The sequence below is a fragment of the Oxyura jamaicensis genome, chromosome 3 (assembly GCF_011077185.1).
Source record: "Oxyura jamaicensis isolate SHBP4307 breed ruddy duck chromosome 3, BPBGC_Ojam_1.0, whole genome shotgun sequence".
NCBI classification, from domain to species: domain Eukaryota; kingdom Metazoa; phylum Chordata; class Aves; order Anseriformes; family Anatidae; genus Oxyura; species Oxyura jamaicensis.
This window is the reverse complement of record NC_048895.1, coordinates 67,205,329-67,226,788: the sequence shown is the minus strand read 5'-3', so window position 1 is coordinate 67,226,788 and position 21,460 is coordinate 67,205,329. Positions and strand designations below refer to the sequence as shown.

The window sequence follows — 21,460 nt, the reverse complement described above, 5'->3', positions numbered from 1 at the left end:
ATAAAAAAAAAAAAAAAAAAAAAAAAAAAAAAAAAAAAAATATTAACATTTCAGGACCACTACTTTTTTTTTTTTTTTTTTTTTTTTTGAAAGACTACATTTTTGTTAGTGATAGTTTTATTTAATATGTCAGATGTGCTTGGACAAGCAGAATCAATATAATAAGCATAAAATATTTGTGTTGTTTTATTTTTATTCAGACTTCCAGATACCCTTGCTAGATTGGATCTAAAGGGAAATGATATAGAGGACGTTGGAGAACAAGAACTGAAAGACTTGAAACAGCTTCAGGTTTTAAATTTACGGAACAACAAGATATCTGCCTTGGATCGCAAAGTCTTAGAGTATTTACCTCGCCTCCGGCATCTCTATTTAGACGGAAACCCTTGGAATTGCACCTGTGACCTTCTCAGAACCAGAAGAGTGCTGATGGCCAAAGGAACGGATGTCAGGGGAGGGCAGTGTGCGGCACCAGCAGAAAGCCGGGGAGAAAGCTGGATGTCTTCCAAAAAGATTCTGCAGCACTGCGAAGATAATCTGTCTTCCATGGAAAAAGGCAAAGAGGACAGAAAGAAAATGAAACTCAATGAGGCTGCCAGCGTCGCAGTAAACACAGATGATGATTACTATGATTATGAACTAGATTAACCCCACGGTTAGTCTATGGTGAATCTGAAAGCTGTCTAGAGCTGCCCACCACCATCAGTATAACTACTGACAACCAGCCTGCTGGGCTGCCATTAAATTTTCCTCTTTAATTCATACTATAAATGTTAATAGCTGGTGACAGAAGGGCTATAATAACGATGCCATTGTAAACTGAAAATTGTAAAAGAATTGGCTGTTTTTCAATGCCATTAGTACTATGTAGCTTGAGGGAAATAAGAATACAATAACAATCTCTTAGAAAAGCACTCTAACTCTGTATGGACCTTTTTATAGTAGAGCATTCTTAGAGTTGCATAAAAACCCCATAAATAAAATCCTGCAATACTGCAAGATGCTATTACCTGTAGTCTGGCATTCAACACATTTAAACGCAGTTCAAGATGGAGAGTTACACTGACATGGGTTATTTCTCAGGATTGTTTAGAGATCCTTGCTTTTGAAAAATGAATTTCAGTTTTCCAGAAATACTTGCCTCTTTTATTTATTTTAGACTATTTTAAATGACATTAGACTAAATTAACTGAGCTCCAGGCAGAACACTTAGAAGGCTCATCTAGCAACTACAACAAACAGAAGAATCAGTCCTGGTTAATGAGATTTAGTACTTGTTCCAAAGTTAATTAATAGTGATGCATGAAAACACTGGGTTGGGTTTGACCCATTTCCACGACTGTAAACAGAAAAGGGGATATTCTCAGGAAGTAGCTTTCTACCTCTGCCAAATACTAGGGTAAGGTCCAATGAGACAAAGTTATTCTAAGAGTTTATTTTGGTAGCTGAATAGCTATTTGACTACCGTATAACTCAAGTTGCTGTACGTGTAATACTTTGGGGTTGATGTGGCAGTACACACTGCAAGTGCCCCCTTCCGCTGGTGGGAACCTTCCAGGCTTTTGCAACACAAAAGGGCTTCACGGTATATGCATCAGCTCTGATGTATGTGCAAATATTATCAAGTGGTTCCCAAAGCGCTTGAAAATTAAACAAAATTGGAATACCAAGACCACTAAAACCAGTGAATTACAAACAGTAATCTAAGGGGCTTCCTGGCAGTTCATAAATCTCAGCTGATAAGTAAGGAGCAATAACACCAGCAAATTACTTTTCAAAGCAAACAGTTTCTATTATTCTTTATCTTCTGCTGGCATTCAGTAACCGAATAATCACTCACATTCATAAGGTCTGTTTTGTCAGATGTCAGAGTGCAGCTAGTGCGTTACAGCACCAAGGCAAACGCAACTGACGCTTGGGTTTCTTAGGCACCCAAACATCAAGCTGCACAACTTAAACAAAGAGATGAAAGTTAATTTAGCTTTACAGTTTAACATTCGCATGTTGTCAGCAGCTATGCTGATGGTAGATGAAGATTTAGATGTTTACGGAACGGCACACGCACCCCTATCATATTTAATGTTATTTTTGTTGGGTATTGCTCTTGTTTGGATATTGCCCTAGGATGATTTATTTACTTTCTGAACAAGAAAAAACATTTTCATGGTATGGGATTTATCATTTTATTTTGTATTGGTGGAGCGTTTCAGTAGAGAGCTTTAGGTGCCTGCTTGTGTCATTTCAGCCTTCCCATCTCTTCGGGAGCTGGATAGCTCCTGCTCCGTGTTTTGCTTGTGAAGAACAGAGTTTGTGCCTCCAGGGCGTTTGGTCTAGGGGTTGTTAAAGCCAAGGCAGGGAGGCTTCAGGAAACGCGGGGTCCCTGTGGCCACGGACTGGCGGCCTGCCGTGCGCGGCTCCCCGGGGCCACCACAAGATGGCCGCCCCTGGGGGCGGGGGCGCGGCCATGATGGCTGCCGGGCGCACCTGGCTGCTACCTCCCCACCTCACCGTTAGGCCCCACCCATCGCCCTTAAGCCCCGCCCACCAAACGCGGGCTCAACCCATTGCCCACCCGCCACGCCCATCACCCCTAGGCCACGCCCCTCCCGCCTCCACCCCTCCCCTTCCCGCAGCGCCACGTCACTCCCTCCCCGTGGGCGGAAGTGACGCTGTGGGGCTGGGCGGCCAACGGCGTGCGGGCGCGTGTGGGGGTGAGAGGGGAAGGGGCTGGGCAGCGGCCGGGACATGGCGGCGCGGGCGGCGGTGGCGGCCGAGCGGGGGCCGCGGGCTCACTGAGGCGATGGCGGGGCGGGCGGCGGCTCGCTCCTGAGGCGGCGGCACCCTCCGGTCTTCCCCTGCCCCATCCCGGCCCGCCTCGCGCCGTTACCGTTGGGGCCGTTAGGCGCGGCCGTTGGCGCCGCCGCGCGCCCCCATGAGCGGCGCGGGGGGCCTGGCGTGGCGCGCGCTGCACGCCCTGCTGCGCGCCCTGCTCTGCCTGCAGCGCGCCCTGCTCGCCGCGCCGCGCGCCGCCGCCGCCGTCATCGCCGCCTCCTGCGCCCTGCTCGCCCCCGCCGCGCTGGCCCTGCGGCCGGCCGGCACCGCGCCGCGACGGGAATGCGGCGGGGGGGGCAGGAGGAGGATGAGGCCCCGCGGAGCGGCACTGGGCCGGCAGCGCTGGCGGCTCGACGGGAAGGCGCTGCGCAAGCTGCCGGTGCACGTGGGGCTGGTGGTGACCGAGGAGGAGCCGAGCTACGCGGACATGGCCAGCCTGGTGGTGTGGTGCATGGCGGTGGGCATCTCCTACGTCAGTGTCTACGACCATAACGGTGAGTGGGGGGGTGCCCCGGCCCTGCTTCTGGAGGGTGTTTCCGCAGCTACGTCCTCGGTCCCTAGCTGGCCAGAGCCTCTGGCACCTGGGCACTGTGCCCATTGGGGTCTGCTGGTGGAGAGCTGAGAGCTTTGTGCACCCACAGGTTCTGTTTGAGCACTATATGGGCATCCAGGACTGGGTGTGGGTGTCAGTAGACACCTGTTCTTATGCATTGATTCTCCTGTGAAGAGACAGTGTTGACAGGTAGTTGAACTCAAATGGGTATGAACTCAAATGGGTATGAACTCAAATGGGTCTGGTGAACAGAAAGAAATAGTCTGCATTCAGCATAAGCACCTGTGATAAACAAAGCTTGAGTTAGCTCTGGGCCAACACCTGTGAAAGCTCTGGTGTTGTTTGTGTCTGATCTTTGATTTCATTTGTTATTGGGTCTCAGGTGTAAAGCTGTCGCACTCTTGCTTTTGTAGATATCTTGATTCCGCATCACTCAGAATCGTTAAGGTTAAATCGGAGTTTCTTCTTACAAGCAATCTGAGCAAGCAGATTGCTCAGATTCTGTGCAGCAATGATGGAAAAGTCATCCTCGTGCTGTTTCCTGCTGAGAAGATGAAACCAGCCGTATTCAAGATTTCCTTAGCTGAACTTCCTGCCCAGCTGCTGAGGGATAATCTGCAACTGAGACTAGGCAAGCTTTCAGCTCAGAAGAGCTGATAATCTGAGAGATGGATGGCCTCCTATGCTCCTGCCCTCTCTAGAGGAGAAAGCTTTGTGCTGAAGATCTCGGTGTGCTTAATGTCAGTGGTGAGACTATCAGACACCAGTGTTCAGCTGCTGTTTTGAGCCACTTCTGATGGCCATCTAGAGATATTGTGCAAGTTAGACCAGCCCTGTATATTTATGGCAGGGTAGAGGTACTGTCTGTAACACTTGTCTTGTGGTCTTTCAGGAGAAACTCAACTGTGTATCCTACCACAATAGGTGAAATCTGTTGTGATCAAGGGAGCAAAAGCATCTGAGAAGGCCTTTCCCTGAGTATAGGCTTCTGTGTGTGTTTTTTTGTTTGTTTGTTTATGACTGCCACTGGTAGGTTGTGTTTCATGTCTGGTCATTCATATGTAATACAAGACTCAAGTGGCCTGACTTTCACCAGACTTTCTAAGATCTTTGTAAGAAACAGAGCTTAACACTAGTCGCTTACCAATTTTAAACTGACCTCTGTAGGGCCCTTGCAGAACTTGGTTACATTGTGTTTCAGTGGGCGAATACTTGCTTCCTCATTTGGAAGCCAAGCAATGGTATAAAATGCGTGTAAGCTCAAGGACAGAGAAGACAGTGCCTTCTGAAGAGTCATTTATGTATTGATGTTTTTGCTCTCAACTTGGAAAGCGTTCAACCAGGCTAAGTGGAGCAGACCCAATATTGATAGTAAACAAGAGTAGGATTTTCCATCGTGGCCTGAAGAGAGAAACTTGACTGTATGGGGTCCCCGTACTTTCTATCAAACCTCAAGTTATCTGCACTATTGCCTATTGTTAATGTACACTTAATCTCTTCAGATCTCTGTGCTGTGCAAATATGTACACGAGTTGACCTGAGGAACAGATCCAGCTGAGAATCACATTTCTTACTGCTCTCACTCATCATATTTGAATGATTGCAAGGTGAACAGCACTGAGCAGGGAGAGGTCACTTGCAAGTGCTTAAGCAGCTGCTGTCACTGAGATCCTGTCTGGAAAGGAGACGTCAGCACTTCTATCACATATGTTTTTTCTGTGGAAAAGCTACTTCTGCTTCTCCAGAACACGTGCTGAGATCTAGTCAGATCTGAGACGGACTGTTACAGGACTGTAAAGATGATGGCCACAAATGACAAGGTTATGACCTCTGAAGAGGATTCCAGTTGAAGTAACCTTGCAGAACAATCATCTCTGTCAGCAGTTCAGAAATAGATTATTTTGTATAGAGCTTGTTTGCTGTTCCCATGTATTAGTTGCTAGCATGCAACTTAAGCATGGGTCTAAGTTTTGATAATACCCTTAAAATCTGAAAATGTAGGTGTGATCTCATGACTTTCGGCTCAGGAAATGATATTTTTCCATAGCTAATTCTGTTGGTCCCTTTGCTATGCTGGTTTAATTAGCAGCTTGAGTTCCAATTTGTTGGTACATAATTGATGAAGGCAAGCCTTAATCCACAGCAGTGAAGTGGTTTTAAACCATTAGCTTTTGCCAAACTCTCAGACTTGATGAGACTAGCCTGCTATTACACGTCCATGTTCTTCACAGGCCTTCAGTGCATTTTCTGGGATACCAGTCATATCTGTGGTTTGCACAGAAAAAGGAATTTGCGTCTTTAAAACGGCGTCAGAGAGTGAGCTCTGAGCAAGTAGTCATTCACGTGGCTCAAGTGTACGTGGACTGTTGGTGATAGTGGGTATTACCCTTTCTCTCCGTGCTAAGCCCCTTACGGTGCCTGGATTGAGCATGGAGCGCTTCCAGATGGGCTTATGGCTAAGTAGGGCATTGTAGTGCCTTGCAGACTTGTTGCTAAATCCAGTTCTGAATGGTAGTGACGGATGGACGGGACCCTCAGCAGTAACAGTAGTAAGTGAAACTGAAAAAGGCTCGTACTGTGTGCTGCCCTCAGTAGCAGAGGGTGAACCTTAGTTATGCTTTGCTCATTTTCATCTTCTCAGATGGTGGGACTTAGCTGTGGTGTGCTGAGTTGGTGCAGGGAGGGGCTGTGCTTGTATGGCTCTATTAACCATTGACCCAGCAAAGGTGTGGCCAGGGCTCTGTTTCTTAGTTAAATGGAGTGGAGTGTGCTTTGTTTCTTCCTTCACTGCATCCTTGTACTAGTGAGATTTTTCTCGTTGAAGCAGGAAACTGTGTTTACAAGAGTGCTCTTCCATGGCTGTGTCCCCTGGAAGGAAATGCTTTGTCAGCTTCCTGTAGAAGGCTTAAATTAAAAATCTACCTTAATTGGATGATTGCCTATGGGGAAAAGGGGGAAGTGTGGCATTCTTCTAAGAAGAAATAGCAGATAAGCTGGTTGTGTGTTTATAGTAGTGACTTTCTGTGTTTTTGACAAACTGGCTAAAAAGAAGATGCCCTCTGTTCTTCAAAACAAGTTAACTGCATCCCAATTGACCCTGGTGTGTTGCAGCAGCTGCACTAGTAACTACAAGGACAGCTTCTCCGCAGTTAGCGGACTCTCATGGATGATGATAAGAGAACTCAGTATGGTACAGAGATGCCAAATACTATTTGTGGAACCTTACAGGGTACCTGGCTGTCTTCTCTGAATCTGCGAAACTCAGTATTCCAGAAGACTGGAGTAAGAGTCCTTGCATAATGCAAGAGGACTGTAATACAGTTTGTCTTGTGCTGTAATAAATGTGGTGTGATATATCTTGTGGTGTGGAAACCAGACACTTTTCCCAAGCAGGGCCTAAGATGGCATTCTGGTGATGTCTCTGGTGTTTAGGGGCCTTTTTCTTTCTCCCAGTTTTCAAAGTACTTTGTGACTGTGCAACAAAACAAAGCACTAATAAGGTTTGTGCTACTGTGTGTGTGCCTTGGTTATCAAATTTGGGTTGACTAAATCTTGATTTAAATAGGTTTTTGATCAGGGATTTATTTTTGTGGACTTCTGCATTCCCAGTCCTCTTACTTGGTAGAAATCCATCTGCTAGTCAAGATCTTATCTCAGATGAAGTAATGCAGCTCTCCTGCGGGCAGAAGGCTGTGGCTGCAGTTATATAGCAGCAGCTGAGCCAACCTGCTGGGTAGCCTTTGACCGCTGTTAGATAGCTTCTCCTGTTGAAGTTACTTGCTAGTCATGAGATGTTCCTTGAGTGTTAGTTATTTCTGTTATCAGAAGCTTTCCTGAAATAGTCTGGGACAAGTCTGGAGCATTTGCAGGGGGCATGCACAATCTTGGCATTTCAATACTTGGAGCTCCTAAAGAGATGCTTCTGCTTGAAGTCTTGTTAAAGCCTGTAGTACTTCTTACTGTGCTGAGAACTTGAGTTTCTTTATAATGGATTTAGCTCTCCAGTGAGCTTTTACTTCTGACCAATTTTCTTTTAGAAATTCTTTGAAAGAATAAAGTACAGTAAGAAACTAAATTTTTATTAGCTTCATCCTAGACTTCTAGGCTCCTCCAGGTTATTTGGTAGTTGAGTAGATGTAATCAATGCATAAAGCTGTTTGTGTACTCAGTGTGCTCACCTAGATGGAGGAGACAAGTGTGTTGTGGCTTTGTCACTGGAACACTTGCGAGATACCAAGCTTGTATAGTTTCTGCTGTGGGTCCTCTGACCATGTGAAACTTCACATTCAGCAATTGTTTCGGTGTTCAGCTGGCGGGTTCCTCAGACAGCATATGTAATATGGTCTAGTGCTAATCTGTACAAAGTAATCTTTTTACAGGCCTGGGTAGTGGGGAAGCTGTGATCTTCTGTCTTGGCTGTTGGTGAACTCTTGTTGTCCTGGCACAGCATGACCCTTCAAGAAGAAATGTGGGAGGAGTGGTTGCCTAGTGCTGCTCTGAATTCTCCTTGCTTGGTTAGCTATGGTTTCAGTGGCTTCAGTTTGGATGAAACTGAAGTGACTTGAGCTATTTTCAAACATGGCTTCTATTTTTTTTTTTCTGGATTCTTGGAATAGAAGAGCATAAGGCGTTTTCTAGCTCTTAATGTCCTGTGAGGTCTAATGCAATGACAGAAACCCGGCTATCTTGCACTAAACTGCAGCCATCATGATCCAACATAGGGATGTAGGCAGAAGTTGTTGGTGTGTTATAACAGTTTCTTCCAAGTACGTTATTTGAATTGGGTTGAGATCTGATGTTTCTCAAATTGTTAATGGTTTGATGCTTCAAACAGGCTTGTTACTGGATGACTGTTGGCATTGGAAGAGAGTTGAGAAAAAGTAACTGAAACGCTATGGAGCTGTGTTCTTCCTTACGCTCAGCTTTAGTAAGGTTCTCTTGTAGGGAAGAGACTCTTCTGTGTATTACCAGACTATGCTGCTTTAAATAGCAGGGCAACTGAGAGTCCTGAACCACAGGGGGTCACCAAGCCATGAGCAGGTGGTGGCTGTGGTTGTCCAGCTGGACGATTGGCTGACACTGCCTGGTGCTCCTTGGGGCCGGGGGTTCACCCAGTTATGTGCCCTGCTTCTGCTGCACCTGTGGACCTTCAGGATCTATGTTTGTTGGTCTCTAACTGACGGTCTCTATGCTGCAGCACCACAGCTGATTGCGAATGGCATGGCTTATAACTACTCTGCAACAGAGCCCAAGGCATGTCACAGAAAGAGCTGTGTAATGGAAGAAAGCCCCAGTTCCTCTGGTTTGTCTCAGCTGTAGTCTGGCTGGGAACTAATGATCAGTAGTGGGCTTGCAGCTCGTGTTGTAGAAAGAACTATACCTAGAAATAGCTAACGCATTCTCAGTATTTGTTTAAAAAAAATAAAAAAAAATGAAGTTCTATATTCTTTTGCTTTGGGAGTGGTAGTGCTTAAATATACATAATTCTTAAAACAATTTGCTGGAATATACGCACTCCTCTAGCATGCCTTTCAGAAATGAGAATTATTTCTAATTAGGAATTGTGAAAATCTCATGTTTGCTCTATATCCAAAAACCATGGTAGTGCTGAAATTTTCCCTGCTTAACATCAAACAGTTATAGTATTATTAAAAGATTAGACCTCTCGTCAAACGAACTTTCCTATTAAAATCATATTGTGGACTCACTTTCAACTTGTATGGAAGACTGAACAAAATTGGGAGGTAGTATTAAACAAAGGCTTATTTTCCTGCTTTGAGACACTGGAGTTGTGTTACTGAATTGCTATACTCACTATTTTACTATGCTTATCATGTATAAATCAGCAACAGCATCTTCAGAACTAGCTTGAATATATTTTCAAATTAAGTTTAAAGAAATTCAACTTGTAGACAAATCGAATTTTTGAGATACTGTAAGGGAAGGGAGTAAGTATCTGAGCTACAACCACATATAAAATTTTTCAAGTAAAATGTGAGTTTGGGCCATGTGTGCTGCTGCCTACATCTTTGCTATCCTGTGCAGTCATAAGAAAGTCTCTTGTGCATTGAGTGAGAAAACAGTGACAGAGTAAAGTTCCCAGATGCTATTGGTTCTAAATGAAATTTAAATTAAATCCCTCTGATGTGCTTTGGGATCATCTCTGCAGGCAATCTGCAGGTGTGTCAGGACTGGTGGATCAGTTGGCATTCAATGCAGACATCTTTCTCAAAAGATGTGCTACAAATGCATAATAAAACAACAACAGGTTACAGCTTACCTGCTATTCCAAAAACAGAATAGGATCCAGATTTTAACAACTAAGGAGATGGACAAGCTAAATGAGAGTAAAGTAAAATGCTGGTGATGATCAGCTAGAGCTCATTGATGCATGTGGCATGTCTTCAGCATGTACTGTGTGTGTGAAGGACTTTTTTGTTTCAGAGCTCAGTAAGCACTTTAGTCTGTTCTCCTTAGTGTCTTCATTTACTTCAGAGCTGAAGAGTGGATCCTTAAATCTGGCCCACCAGTCTTTGACTTGAATAGCAATACCTTCATGAGAAAACAATTGATGATGTTAGTGTTGGGTGGGGAAGGAAACAGCAGCGCTTTCCCTGATTATGCCAACTCTTTTTGTGAATATTGAAGGTTATATTTTGGTCTCGGAGTGGCTGTAAACCAAGTGACTTACTACAGGTGTGAGGCACAGTCTTGTACAGATCCTTCTTGAAGGTGGCCCTGAACTAGCAGCATTGTAGCTACACTGGTGCTGACCTGAAGTGTAAGGAAGATACTCAGCGCTACTGATAGCGCAAAGCAGGCTCATCCAAGTAGTCATAGCAAGCAGCATTGCATAAAGCAATCTCAGCACCTACTGTATATAATTATATACTAGTAAGCAGGAGCACAAAGTGTAACAATCGGGATGAATTCAACATTAGTGGAAGTGTTGTCTGACACATACGTCTGGCAAGATTGCTGTCTTACTGAGATTTGCTCATCTGCCAGTATGTGAAATCAGCTATAAGAATCCCTAAGATGTGTAATGAAGTAAACTATTTTTTTTTTTGCAGGAATTGGCCAGGATATGAAGAAAAGCATGTGCATTAAACACCTATTAGAACCTCTAATGAAGTCTATATAGACCCACAAGCTCACTAGTGTATTAAATATGTTTTATGTCTTCATGTTGCAAATTAACTCCTAATGTATCATGATCTTAACCCTTCTGTGCTATTTGGCCCACTACTGATAAGGAAACTGATGTTTGTAGCAGTTTATAATCCCAGAATCTGGTTGAGTTGATTAAATCATAAGCGTGACTGGGAAATTGGGTATCCATTTGGTGTTTTCTTGAGTGGTAAGCTGATTGTGTGCATGCTTTTAGACTGGTCAGCAGAAGTCCTTGATATAGGATCCCTGAATGAAACCTAAGCTCTTAGTAACAACCCCGAATGCCAAGTGATAAAAGCATTATCAGATCCTAAGTAAATATGCTTAGCCACAGTCTTTCATTGTAAATATTTAAGCTTTAACGCTTTACTGTGGCTTGTTGTTAGAAATAGTTGCGTGGCATCACTACTAAAAGCTAAAATATACTTCGGAGCAGAAATCCAAGTATGTTTGCCTATCCAAGTTCTTGTAGTCTCTTGTGCTCAAAATGCATCTACAATAAGTGTATAAGCATTAAGAAGGCCTTGGGGACTGCATTGCTCCTCACAGTATGTAGCTTGTGAAATTCTCATATTAGGAAATCTGTGGCATTGGCAATGTCAACCGACACTGATTTAGCCTTTGGCTCGTTTTGTGGTGACTTGCTCTGATAGCCCGTGGCTTTAATGATGTGGCAGTAACTGGTAGCTGATGTCGACAGCAAATCCCTGGTAGTGTGGGGCAGTGAAAAAAATTGGTGTTAAGGTGACTTGATCTTCCTGTGCTGGTAGAGTATTGCTATCAAACTGGTGCTCAGCATACCAGGGACAGTGAAATGATTCTTAAACTACCTGTTATGCAGTTGCAGCTTGCTACTTAAACCAGGCTGAGTGAAAGAGGAACAAAAAAGCACATGAGAGTTGTCTCCCTGCATATGTTCTTGCAAGGTCACTGAAATTAGTCATGTGCTATAGCATTTGCTTTGGATTCTTACCGTACTTGTGAAATCCAGTTAGGAACCAGCACTGACTGCCCGATTCTTTTTTCCTCCTGCACAGTGTCAGATTTGTTTTTGTAGTACTCTACAGAAGGTGGCTGATGTGCAACTTTTTTTTTTAAAGGTATTTTCAAGAGGAATAATTCAAGACTGATGGATGAAATTTTAAAACAGCAGCAGGAACTCTTAGGAATAGATTGTTCTAAATACACCATGGAATTTGCAAATCAAGACATAGCTGATCAAGGTAAGGTGAATTGTGGCTAGGTAGGGAATTGGTATGACTTTAAATAGTTGTATATAAATCATAACTGCTGTTACTTAAGTACATTTCTCTGTACTATGACCTTTTCTTTCATAACCTACTGATTATCAGAACATGTATGGCCTTCGTGGGCTAGTATTAAACTTTCATTGTGATTGCTTGTTCATAATTAATAGTGAGGTGTTGTTCTTCCCTGCTCCTAGCAATCATTACTGCCTAGCTGGATCTTCCCTTTAGTCTGGCTATTGTGCCACACACTTTAATGTATTGGTGTAGCTCAACTTGCCACTGTTAGAGTGAGATGCTTCCTACTTAGAACAAACTGGTATCTGTCCAGTTTATAATAGGAAACAATTTCTTGTTTCTTGCCAAAAGTAAAGCTACGTGTCTTTTATCTATCAGTACTGATGTGATGTTAAAGGCTATTTCTCTATATGATAAATCAATCAAATGTTTTCAAGCAAATTATTTTATTGTGGTGACCTTTGGACAGAGCTTTTTTGAGTGTTCTTAGGACTGCATCCTGTCTCTTGTAATACTGAAGACTCTGCAGTTTTAAGAAATGCTGGTTTTTAAGTATCTGGTTAATAACTGTAATGTGTTTTGTATCAGTCTAATGTGTGCGCAGATACAAAGCACAGTAACAGTGCTGTATTTAATCCACTTACGTCAAGCTGGGTGTAGTAAACTGGTGATTTGTAGTCTTCAGCTTCTTTTGTACGTACCTCCTAGGTATCATAGCGGAACGCACTGTGATAAAAGTTTCATTGTGTGAGAGGACTCCTGCCTCACAATGGTGTAGACATGGATAAGGTTGTTGTGAAATGTCTCTTAAATTACAGTCATAATTACAGACTAATGGATAATGGTAGTATTATCTAGCTTCTCTGTAGTAATCTTAGATCAGTATTGCAATTCTTGCATCAAGAATGAAGTGCTATGGAAATCTTATATTCAGGGAGGGCCTCGACTTAGTCATACTGTCATATGAATGTTCAAAGTAGCTGTTAAAGCACCTTCCTTGTATAGGATAAGAATTAGATTTGCTTTTTCTTTACTGAACTGCCAGTCTTCCTGCATTGCTTGCCACCTTCAAGTCAGTAGCTCTGCAGCCTGTTCTTACTGCTTTGCCTGGCAGCATGATAAAAACCAATGTAAATTCCCTGGAACAGTCTCTACGTTTCAAGACCAACTTTAATTAAACTGCATCTCACAAGACTACTCAAAACAGTTGCTTCAAGCTTGCTTTTTAGTAATACAGCAAATCTAAATGTTTCTTACTCATTTCTGTAATAGCTGGATGATATATCTGACTAGTTGTATGATGTATGAAGTAAACTAAGTTACTTTCCATCATATATCCTGTGAATATTTAAAGCGCATTCAAAGCAACCATATTTCTGTTGCTTTTAAACTGTGTTTTGTACTTTCAGTTTTAAATTGCCAATCTACATTGAAGGTGCTGTCTCCAGAAGATGGAAAAGCAGACATAATAAAAGCTGCTCAGAACTTTTGTCAGTTGGTAGCACAGCAGCAAAGAACGTATACAGACCTGGACGTGAATGAGTTAGACAACTTGTTAAGTAGTAAGTATGACACAGTCTGTGGTGAGGGGGGGATGTTAATCTGTGTTCTTATCATGATAAGTGTTGCTTTCAGACTTACGCTAAACATTTCTTGATGTTTTGTTTCTGCTTTCTGTTTAAATAAAGAGCCTGAAAGGAAATGCTAAGCTAAATTGGGAGTCTGATCTTTACAGAACATCCCACAGAGCTTGTAAATTCTGTAATGAACTTTCTGAAAAAAGTACTGCTGAGATCAGTTAAAACTAGATTTATACCTAAGGTTAATTTATTGGAAGATAGCAAGCCACAAGCCTGTGTGTCCTTTTTCTAGATTCAGTTAGAGGAATTAAAGCAGTTACAGCTGCCAAACTATTGCCCTGGGTGCAAATGATAGTGCACTTGCTGATATTTTGCTTCTGTGTAACTCATGTTAGTTATTTCCATTACTAATCCACGCAGATTACTGACTGCACTGAGGTGCATGGCTGCATGCAATAGCTGTGGAAAGGGCAGGGCTGCCCTCATCTCACATGGAGGAGGAGCAGTTTAGATGAAGACTTCAAATTCCTAGTCACGCTACAGAGCTGGAATACTTACTCTTCTTTCCTAGAAGATCCACGCATGTTAATTGTGACTGACTAGCCTGGCAGGATTTGAGTTTCAGTTAGCACACTTGAACTTGGATGTCTGCAGGCACGCTGTTACAGTGTGGCTTCCATTAACTGGATTATGAGTTGTTTTTTTTTTTTTTTTTTTGTTCTCAAATAATTGATCATCCGAATTGCTGGGCAGATTGACTGCAGTGGGAGTTGAGATGCTTTAATCTTAATGTCAAACTAAATTCTATCCCTTCGGCGTACTGCATGATACTTCCTCACTGTAATGGAGTGTTTAAACAGGTGTTTAATATGACACCTCAGGGAGTAACGTAGATGTCTTAGATGCCTATTATACCCTAAAGGTGACTTAAGGATGTGAATAATTTCTTCTCTAAAACAGTCGCTGATTGTGAAGAACTGGTGCCAGTGATGCCCATCTATGTGGTTTGGCCGATGCTGCTGAACTGAAGATTTTCAAACACTTGTTTCTGATCTTCTATCCTTGTACTTTAAGTGTCTGCATATCTTAAAAGCATTAGGTCTAGTCTGCATAGCCTTAAAAATCAAGCAGATCTATTGTTCAAGTAATGCATGACAGCTGAACACAGGAAAAGAAATCTTGATTTTTAGTCTGTCAAAACTGTAAACATCTCAAAGTAGGCAGTTTAACCTGTGGCTTGTAACTAAGGATAGTATCTATAACTAGTCCTGCTTATTAATTTGCTTGGTTTTAATGTTTAGGACAGTTGGAAGAACTGTTCTTCAATGACCAAGTTAACTGATGAAACTGCTTGTTTTAGCTGTAGTCAGGCTTAGCTTCTGTGCATCCTTAATTGCAAGATATGGAATGTGAAGGTCTGAGTTGCTAATCTAAATTGAGATGGAATTCTGAAAAGCAATATTTGAGGAGCTATTTTCTTAGGGGTCATGGTGACTTCTGTACATTTGTCTTTTTCAGCTCTTAATTTAAATTACCAAAAAATGGTAACGTAGTTTATTTTATAATTTCTCATGTTGAGGACGCTGTTATTGAAGTCTGGTTCTTACATGGTGCAGTTCTGGGTTGTCTGGGGTTCTTTATCCATTCTTGCTCCAATTCTTACAGCCTGGGTTTTCTTCACTGGAAGTGTACGTTGTTCTGAGCAACACCTCAACTAACGAGCTTTTTATCAGAAAAGCAGGTGCCACTGCATTGTAGCATTGTCTGCTTGCTGTCTACCTTCCCAGTAAGGAATATGATTACAAGACGGTTCAAGTTGCTCTAGAAAACGTATGTGGAGAAGGGTGGTGCCATCAACTCTACAAATTCTTTTATATTTTCCTTACGGAACTCCTGATCTGGAAGGGATGTTGCCAGATCCCTGTCCCTTGGTTGTCCAGCTCTTTTGGCTTTTTGTTTAAATTCCCCTCTCAAATCTTTGTCTTTTGTGTGCTAAACTTGAAGAGCACTTTAAGCTTAGCAGCTCTGAGGGTGTTGCCACACATAAGTATCTGTAGCGTTGATATTTGCAGGCAGAGAAATGGATGCAGGGTGGAAAGCACAGTACTGTGTTTAAATAGGCTGTTCTGACAGTAATACTACAGTATCCATTTTCATTTTCCTTCTTCAGATAGGAACCAGAAGAAAATATTAGAATTAACTGGGCTTTCTGAAGGTCTTTTCCTGTTTGAAAAGCCATTGCAGTGTTGAAGATCCTGCTGCTGAACTGGCCAGCTGAGGAGTACTCAGCTTCTGAATCAGCTGATGAGTAAAGCTGTCTGCTTCCACCAGAATCCCCACTTTAAGTATTCATTGCTTCCCTGCTGAGCTGTTTCAGACTAACATACTAGCTTCCCAACAAATCAGCAGCTTCTGCTTTATACTTCTATCTTCGAGATAAGCTCTGAGTGGTGGCACAAGGCATTCTTGTATCTGAATACTTCATTAGAAATGCACACGCTTGGGAAAATAGCTTATTTACCTCTGGCAGAAAGACTACTATTGCAATGATTCAGTGGCAAGGGAGGATGCCAACTTTTTTGAGATCTCCAGCTTCAGTTTCAAAACTTGGGGGGAGGGAAATCAGATGGGACCTTAATTCCCTGTTTTGTTCTTCCGGTGTTAATTTTCCTCTATGAGTAAATTTAGGATTGTATAATGTTCTTGATTGCTTTAAAAAAAGTGAGAAAATTGGTAGATAACATCTGAAGTTCAGAGTGGGTAGACAGCATTAAGCTTTTCATCTGCTGAAGGCAGAAATTATACAATCTAAGCATTCTTGCGGTCAACTTGTGGAATTAATGGATAATGGGAGGGATAACAGGAAATGCCATGCAATACTTGTGACTAGTTGCAGCATTGTAGCAAAGTAGAGTTATGAATGCTGGAATGCTTTTTCAGGTGAGCCGGGTAGGTGCATGAAGACCAACTTACTTTTTTGGTCCCCCTTGGTATTAAACTGTTTTCCACATGTTGCCTTAAGCAACTTGCTAGAATTAGAGAAAGCTGGACTAAGAGTGTTCTAAGCTTATTGCCAGTCAGTCAGAGCTAGTCTGGAGTAGCTTAGGCATGCCAGAAGTTTATGGAAGGTGGATAATGTCATTTGGCCACTGATTGCCTTCTACCTCAGAAGATCAGTAGGAAGCCCTCATGTTAAGCAAGACAGCAAGCTACTAAAGATTTAATTAGCTTCACTTATCTTGGGGAGACTTCACTGTATATCAAACCACAGTATTTTGTCTTAACTTTTGGGGGAACAAAATGTAGCTTTTTGGTTTTTAAACACCTGTTTGTATGCACAGTTCCAGAGCCTGGGCAGAGATAATGAGGTCATCAGAGTTGGGATTAGAGTAGCTGAATAATAGTGACTAGGGTCTTAAGGTATGAGTAGTAAGAATGTTGGCACCTAGTGAACTCCTTCAGCATCATCTAGTCCTGTTCTGGGGTGGATCATGCTGTCTGCTTACTAACAGGAAGAACAAGGTAATGTGTTTTTTTTTTTTTGCTCACTCATCTAACCAGAAAAATGTCACCTGCAACAGTTTGTCTGAAACTTCGTTGTAAAAGTCATTTTCTAAATTGCATGTCTAGCTAAATACTGAGAATTCCATGACTGGGGGTCTGACAGGATATTTATTACAAGATGTCGTCTTGATAGTCTGATATCAATTTATTTTTTTCAATGGAATCTGAGTTTTTTTTTGTTAGTGGTCCTTTTACTGTACTTGACAAGTACGGGTCAGGGTGCAGTATGTTCTATGCTAGTAAAATCAAGTTTGCCGGGACAAAACTAGAACAGATTGGTTTGAATAGCAGTATTATGGTTTGTTGCTATTCAAAACAATCCAACCGTTTATATCACTGCCTTACAAAGTCTTAAACTTCCTGACATAAAGAAGTCTATCTGGGCCTGCAGTGACTGGCTAAGCTTTTGCTCAGTTCTGTTCAGGCTGTGCAAGAACAGTCTGTTTTCTTGATCTCTTAATTAGTGACTCCTCAGGAGCCTTATTTTACAAAAAAAAAAATAACAGTGCATTCAATTAAAAAGCAGATTCTTTAGGACTTAAATAAATAAAAATCTGGTGAATTTGACAAAACCTAATTTAACTTGTTCTTACAGGTACAAATGGATTTCCAGATCCTGATTTAGTCTTGAAGTTTGGTCCTGTGGACAGCACATTAGGGTTTCTTCCATGGCACATCAGACTGACAGAGATCATGTGAGTTGCTTATAATTCTTGTGGGAGCAGGTTGATATATCTAACTAGCCTTTAATACATCACCTACCTTACAGAAATAACCATAAGAGGAAATATGTCTAAAAGATGTCCAGAGTTTGCTATGAGGATTTAAGAATTGTTAAATGAGAACCTGTCATACTTTGAACTGTTGTTGCTGCTTCAGTCATGATTAGGCAACAGTAAGCTTTACCTCTCAGGTTTAAGGAACAACTTCTCTCACCTTCTAGTCTGAGCAATTCAATCCGGATTCTGTTGGGGTTACTTACATGGATTTTTGAGTCCTATGCAAGTTTCTATTTCCTTTATAACCTCCCTGATAGGATCATGCAACACTATAAGATAATGCCTTTGGATTATTTTGCATCTTTGACAATAACTAAACTGACTGTAGATGCTGTATGTCTCATACAAGCTCTCCGAGAGCATCTATAGGACATCTAAAATGTGTGGACAGACCTTCTGCTTCTCCAGCTCTCGCACAAATTTGAAGTGCTGCATGTACCTTAATGGATAGGCTTTTTTAAGTCAGAGGGTGACACAACACTGGCAGCTAATTATGGAATTGTGTGACAACTACAGTATTGAGAATAACTTTTCCAGGTTACTAGGATAAAAGTTTGCTTTCAGTAGTGGTATTCCTGACTGGCCGTATGAATCATCTGTTTATAAAAGCTTATTTTAACTTTTTCTAACTTGCTTTCTCAGTTCTTTGCCTTCCCACCAGAACATCAGCTATGAAGACTTTTTCTCTGCCCTCCATCGCTATGCAGCCTGTGAGCAACGCTGGGGAAAGTGACTTTTGGCTGAGCACACTGAGTCGTGCTTTCCACAGAAAGGGATTGATGTCTGTTTACAAGCACCTGTGACCCATAAGTCTGGTTCATAGTCCTTTCTTAATTTATCAACAAATTCAATAAAGTGTCTTACCTTTCTAAAGAGTCTGTGTGAATGCGTGAGAATATGTGGGGAAGGGGAGATTCATAGGTTTGCTTGATTAAAAACAACAGTTACTGCAAGCAAAGCTGTTCAAAGCTGATTTAACCTCACTTTCATGTCCTAGCGACCAAAAGAGCATGCCAGAATTTGGTCGTGTCAAATTCAGAGGACAGTATAAACTAGAATTCTGTCTCTGGACATCCTTAAATCTGAGGAAGACCTCTCATGTGCATCAGCTTTATATTTTTTTAATTATTCGTGGTCAGGATTTCGGAACTTAACCACCTGGTTTACTATGCATTTACTATGTAATATGTGAATTCCAGAGGTCAATATTGGTTCTGTTAATTATATGAATAGGCTGCTATTTAGCTGTCAGGGCTAAGCCAGCAGTAGGTATCAAGCTCTAGAAATACGGAAGAAGTTCCATAAGAAAAAGAATGTCACTTCTGTGGTAAGTGGATTAAGCAGTCTGCTTATTGATACCCATCCTGTGCTTTTTTTTTTTTTTTTTGAGATAAATGCATAGTATTCCTACAGCCTTGAGTGAAGCTTCTCCTACCATCAGGTCAGTCTTCCTTGGGCATAAACAGTACTATGTATTGTTTATATATCTGTTTCCACATAAAATTCTAGCCTAAGGTGACAAACTAGCTAAGGCTCCGGTATCACTTGCTGAAAAATCTGAAAATGTGCTGGTCCACTACCGTGGCTGATGCCACTTGCTTATTGTGCTTGTGTACCCAGCAGGGGAGTCTGCTTAAGCTTTTTATTAGGTTTGTCCTGACCTGTGCATTAGAAGCTCAGACAGAAGTCTGCAGCAGACAAGAAATAAGGTCAAATGAAGCTGCTCTACACTATCTCAACTGAGATAACTTAAATAGCAACACTAGCTAGAGTCTTCATCGTGGAATGTCCTATTCTAGTTGTGCTCCTAGTATTGAGAGTAATCTGAAATTAAGTCTTCATAGCAGCATTTGAACAGAGCAATATCTTCAGAGCTGTATTACTGGAGATGAACATTAATATTTCAGCCTTCTGCCCTGCAGGCTGTGGAACTGTGATGCTTCATTCTGGAAGTGTGTGGGCGCTTTTCCCCTCTACAAAATGAGCCTGGCTTTATCTCCTTCAGGATAGGTATGTCGCTAGAAGGGAAACCCTCCCCTTTTCAAAGGGAGTTGTGAGATTTTAAATGAATGTTTGCTTCTTTGTGAAACAGTATTTTAACTGTTGTAGCTTGATTTTAAAAAAAATGTTAAAAGACTGCATAAAGTTAGCTGTGTTTTTTGTCATACTAAGATCAGATTGCACTTACAAGAGTTCTATTTTGTCTCATGAAGGAAATAGGGATGTTTAATCACCTAACACTTGGACATCAAATAACATTCCCTGTGAGCTGGAATGCCCTTTGCAGGTCTCCAATGTTCACCATTACTGTACCGCAGAGCAGATGAGCAATCATGCAACGTTTCCTAGGTTTTGTCATTACCACAGGAAAGTGTTCTCACTGAATGTTAAACTTACTTTGTTTTGTGGTGAATGGTGAGCCTGTTTGAGGGGAATCTTGAATATTAAAGTTTAATGGCGTTATGAATTTGATTTTATCAAAATGTAAGGTGGTGTATAAATTACCATATATACTTCTAACTCTGTCACTAAAGCAGTTCTGGTGCTGGCAGTAAAGATATCAAATGGGAAAAGCTTACTTTAGTTCTCAAAAGTAATCTATTTTTTATATTTGCATCAAACTGCCAAAGAATACTTAATACCTGAGCTGCCACTGGTTCTCAGACTCCTGCGTATCTCAACTGAAAAGACGTGTTTTATATCGTAGTCAGATCTCATGGTCTAGGATATGTCTACAGAGGGATGTTTAATGAAACTAAAAATGATTAGTTCAGCTGCATTTGATTCAAGTTCATCAAATCTCTTCTGATGGCTACTTTAATTGTAAGTGTTCCTCATGGAATTAATGTAGTTGAACTAATCCATGTTATCACTGAGTTGGGATCATTTTTACTGTCCCTGTGTGGGCAATCTTTAGTGAGCTGTGCCAAATGCACTGTGCATATCCACAACTTGATCTCTGAATGTATGTCGCTGCAGTGAGCACCTCTCCCCAGCTTGCTCCGTGTGAAGGTCTGTGGTCCAGCTGTGGTGTCTGTATGGCTGTAGTCTCCGGGTACTTGTACATACTGTGTAAAACTAGTTTTTATGATTAGGGAATCAATTTATTGAATTTTATTATTGAAAGTTAAATCTGAATCTGTAAAACAAAAAAATCAATAAAAGACTATAATCTTTCTACAGCCTTTGGTGATACATGAATACTTTCATAGTTCTGACTGGGGAGCTGTAGCCATATTCATGTTGCTACACCACTCAGGGGAAGTAGGGAACTTTACATTCCATGCTCTTTTATACTATTCTTAAATCATGTGCTATACTGTAAGAACTGGACAAGTTTTTTTATTAACCACTCCCAAGTTCTAGGAAGCAATTACAAAATCTTTCATAGTAAAAGCATTTACTGTAAAACTCTTAGTCCTGGGAACTCGCTAAATTTGTTCCCAGCTAATAAAAAGCTTGCTTCCTCTCCCTGCGCCTGAGTCAGTCCTGAACCATGAGCTGTGTTGGACTTCTGCCACTTCTCTGGCTTGGAGCAGGGTCGAGTGAGGGTGTTGAAGATACCTCTGCGATCTGAGTGCTGCCTTGGGAAGCCAGTGCTCAGGCAGGGTTTGGAGAAGCACTGAGTCAGAGTGGCCCTGAGCCAGCAGCACACCCCGGCTACAACTGAGAACAGGCTGGGACTCTTCAGCCTGGAGAAGAGAAGGCTTGGGA

At 41.9% G+C, this 21,460-nt stretch overlaps 2 protein-coding genes across 2 annotated transcripts in view; both read left to right on the top strand.

Moving 5' to 3' along the window:
• The window catches only part of LOC118163822 (nephrocan-like), an 18,243-nt gene extending 17,281 nt beyond the window's left edge, over positions 1 to 962 (top strand). Inside the window, exon 4 of the mRNA XM_035320843.1 lies at positions 201 to 962. Coding sequence (XP_035176734.1) covers positions 201 to 648 — 448 coding nt within the window. The 3' untranslated portion in view covers positions 649 to 962. The remainder of the gene's footprint in view (positions 1 to 200) is intronic.
• A 1,955-nt stretch (positions 963 to 2,917) lies between these two features.
• On the top strand, positions 2,918 to 20,928 carry NUS1 (NUS1 dehydrodolichyl diphosphate synthase subunit). The gene is made up of 5 exons (XM_035321881.1): positions 2,918 to 3,326; positions 11,659 to 11,781; positions 13,233 to 13,385; positions 17,563 to 17,662; positions 18,389 to 20,928. Exons 1-5 carry the CDS (start codon positions 2,933 to 2,935, stop codon positions 18,477 to 18,479), a joined length of 861 nt encoding a protein of 286 aa, XP_035177772.1. The 5' UTR covers positions 2,918 to 2,932; the 3' UTR covers positions 18,480 to 20,928.
• The last annotated feature ends 532 nt before the right edge of the window (positions 20,929 to 21,460 follow it).

Bases quoted from the DNA above. Each gene is read 5' to 3' on its own strand.
- NUS1 (XM_035321881.1), top strand. From the start codon at position 2,933: ATGAGCGGCGCGGGGGGCCTGGCGTGGCGCGCGCTGCACGCCCTGCTG. The intron at 3,327-11,658 runs GTGAGTGGGGGG...TTTTTTTTAAAG, and splicing joins CAGTGTCTACGACCATAACG to GTATTTTCAAGAGGAATAAT. The intron at 17,663-18,388 runs GTGAGTTGCTTA...TTGCTTTCTCAG, and splicing joins ATCAGACTGACAGAGATCAT to TTCTTTGCCTTCCCACCAGA.